The sequence below is a fragment of the Arachis hypogaea genome, chromosome 9, assembly GCF_003086295.3.
Source record: "Arachis hypogaea cultivar Tifrunner chromosome 9, arahy.Tifrunner.gnm2.J5K5, whole genome shotgun sequence".
Taxonomy (NCBI): domain Eukaryota; kingdom Viridiplantae; phylum Streptophyta; class Magnoliopsida; order Fabales; family Fabaceae; genus Arachis; species Arachis hypogaea.
In genome coordinates, this window is record NC_092044.1 from 108,019,319 (window position 1) to 108,022,641 (window position 3,323).

At 33.0% G+C, this 3,323-nt stretch overlaps 1 protein-coding gene across 1 annotated transcript; it reads right to left on the minus strand.

Moving 5' to 3' along the window:
• Window positions 1–288: 288 nt before the first annotated feature.
• Window positions 289–3,110, minus strand: LOC112711567 (copper transport protein ATX1). The gene is made up of 3 exons (XM_025764249.2): window positions 2,747–3,110; window positions 1,801–1,876; window positions 289–633 (listed from the first exon to the last, which is right to left on the minus strand). Exons 1-3 carry the CDS (start codon window positions 2,753–2,755, stop codon window positions 494–496), a joined length of 225 nt encoding a protein of 74 aa, XP_025620034.1. The 5' UTR covers window positions 2,756–3,110; the 3' UTR covers window positions 289–493.
• Window positions 3,111–3,323: the final 213 nt, after the last annotated feature.

Here is a 3,323-nt window from a genome sequence, read left to right on the forward strand (position 1 = left end):
TATTTTCTTTTATCTTTTTAGTGGATGCTTTGACCTTTGGGGAATATATAAATCTTTGAAATCCATATTGCTCTTGGCCTCTTGGGCATGAATGCTTTCACGAAGCATGTCAATTCATTGGCATACCGTGTGAGCCATCTAAACTACTCACTTCATGCTTAATCTGCCATGCTTTTATGAAGAGTTTCTTGTCGTTTGTATTGGCTCGGTTCTAAAGATAAGCGGATAACGAGTTAGGTTAAAATGGAGGAAAAGAAAATGATGCGACTGAGTATGAACAAGGACGAGTGAACAAGGGAAATTAAATATCTCAATAAACGACACTAATAAAATATCACAATTCGCAACTGTAAATAATAGTTTTGTACCAAGAGTTTATTACAGCTTACTCAGATAAATATTGAATACATGTTATATAGTTCTTGCAAGATCCATAAAGTAGTATCTGATTCACAGAGCAATGTCTACAGAACCAAATTATTTTAGGCAACAATTACTGAGCTGGTTTTTCAGCATCCCAGAAAGTAGTCTTCTTCCCAGTCTTGGAAACCGTTTGCAGAACTTTTTCTGGTTCAACGTTTCCTTTCACTACCACCTTCTGTTCCTTCAAGTCAACGTCATATGATTCCACACCTGCAAATGTCAGCAGTATTATGATAGTTCGAATTTGCAAGACTAAAATATGTTCGTCAATATACACCACTATTGCCTTGTATATCGAGACAACATAGACCTGTCCTCCATTAAATGGAGTGTGAGATCTACACGAGATGAGCACCACACCCCATCTAATGGTGGAAAGATGTATGTTGCATCAGTGCACGAGGCTATATGAATACATAAAACATTTCGCATATAAAATTCTCTTTGCAACCACTTCAAACAATATTAAGATTCCGTCTCAGCTCAGTTGCTTCTGTCATGTTCGTTTTATCATGGAATAAAAATAATGGAGAAACTAATTGGCTTGAAAGGACTTAGATTATTTCCTTCGATCCACACGAGCAAATACAAGCATGCAGCATTAAATGATTATAGCCAATTTTGAAAATACATAGCATATTGGATATCTAAATTAGAAACAACCAGACTCAAAACAAAACTATTTAGGTGAAGATACGCAAAGATACATTCTCTCTTAATAGACAAAACACACTAAATAATTAAGTATAGTGAACTCGCAATCTCTGAGAACTTTAAAATTAAAGAGATTCCAGTTGTAATAGAGCAAGAAATTCCCATAACAACAAATTAAAAGTAAAAATTGGAAACAAGAATATTATAACTAAATTAGTAAAATTTGGTTAGAGAAGTTGATAGTAATATAGTATATTGTTGCATATGGTTTCTTTGATGACAGGACCCAGTCCAACAAGCAAGAGAAACAACTTTTAAGATAGAAGAGCATTCATAAGAGTTCCCCTTCTAACATAACAAACGACCTCAATATTCTACTAACCTCATGTCACATAACGCCGTATACCACACAGAACACAGCATTGAAGCAAGTTACAAACAAAAGGGAAGGAAATAACGATCAGGAAGGAAGTTTCAGAAACAGAACAGCTCACCCAGATTGGAAACCGTATCATGATTGATTGAAATTGACAAATACGCAAAGAGCTACTAACTAAAGTGGCTACAGTAAGACATTAAATCATTAAACAACTAAACCACTTTTCAGGTTTGCATGTTGGAATGATGATATCAGTTAGCAAAGAAGAACTGCATTAATTAGTTAAGATCATGGTCATCTGAAAACAATATAATGACATTTTGAATCCAAGGGGTGAAATTTACCATCCAATTTCCCCAAAACCCTCTTCACTGCTCCAACACATCCTTCACATGTCATACCAACTTTGAGGACCACGGTCTACAATTCATAAGGTGAAAATATTCAGAGTTACATTAGGCAAAAAGAAAAAAAAAAGTAATATCTTCAAATCTTTAACAAAAGAACCAGACATTACGTCGAACTAAAAAAATTACAGAAAAATCAATTCTAAAAGGATGTGGAGAGCAAAACCAAGGAATCAGACAAAGTCATAAACAACAAACAACAATTATTGACCATCAAGAATCATGACAGCAAATTACAATCATCTTCTGTTTATCATTACTGTTGAACGTGAATTACAGTGACAATCTCGTGTACGGTGTATCTAACATGTATTAAATGCGAAGATTTTAGAGTTTGACATGAACAAAAGGAATTAACCATGCAGATTCATATCTAGAGAAAGCAAACTTATAAAAGCTTTTAATAAAAGTTTATTGCAATTGCAAAACAATTTTGAGATCACCATCAGATAGATCCTCTATGGCCTGCATACCTTGTAAAACCTCACAAAAACCGTACAATAAAAAAATCCTAAACACTCTAAAACAAACAAGGAAGGACCAATCATTGTTTTCACATGTTTCAGCTATTCTAGAGTATACCAAAGAATCATAAAAACGGCCTAATCCTCATGACAGCTGAACAAGTCAAAATACTAAAATATTTGAGAAGCAAAGAAATTGAATAGATGAAGATACATGTAGCAATGATCAGAACATAATTCATCTGCAAACCCATTAGAATTAACAGAAATCCATACATGTTACTACAAGTTCAAATTTTTTTACTTCCAAAATTAGGGTTTCTATCCGTTCCAAACAACTTGATCAACAAATCGGCAAATCAAAACAAGTAAACAAGCCAATCCAAAAGTAAATAAACAAAGCTGTAGGGAGAGGTCACCTGAGACATGGCTGCGATTCTGGATTGAGAGAAAAAAAAAGTGAAGAAAAGAGAAACGAAATAATAGAAAGAAGATATGATGATTATGAATGACGAATAGTGCGGAGGTATGTAACTTCGTTTTTATAGGCGGTGAAAGTCAAACTGAACAGAAGCGGAGAGATGGGGATGACGGATATAGAAAGGGAAGGGTCGAAAAAGTGCAACCATTTAGGTTGTTGGGCCAGTTCACACCAAGAAGATTGTGTTATTATCTTACGTCATCTTTCTTTAGTTCTTTTATTTTTTTCATATCTTTAAGGCTTTGTTTGGATATAAAAAAGAAAATAGAAGGAAAGAAAATAAGAGGAAAAAAAATAAAAGGAAAGAAAATTGAAAGAAAAGTAGAGTTATTTGTATGTTGTTTGGATTAAGAGAAAATAGATGGAAAAAAAATAGAGAGAAAATTTTTTTTTGTTTGGATTGAAAAAAAAGTGAGAAGAAAGAAAATTATGTTAGAATAAAATTACATTAATATCCTTACTTATATTATATATAAATTATAATATATTAATTTTACAAGTAAATAATTTTACAA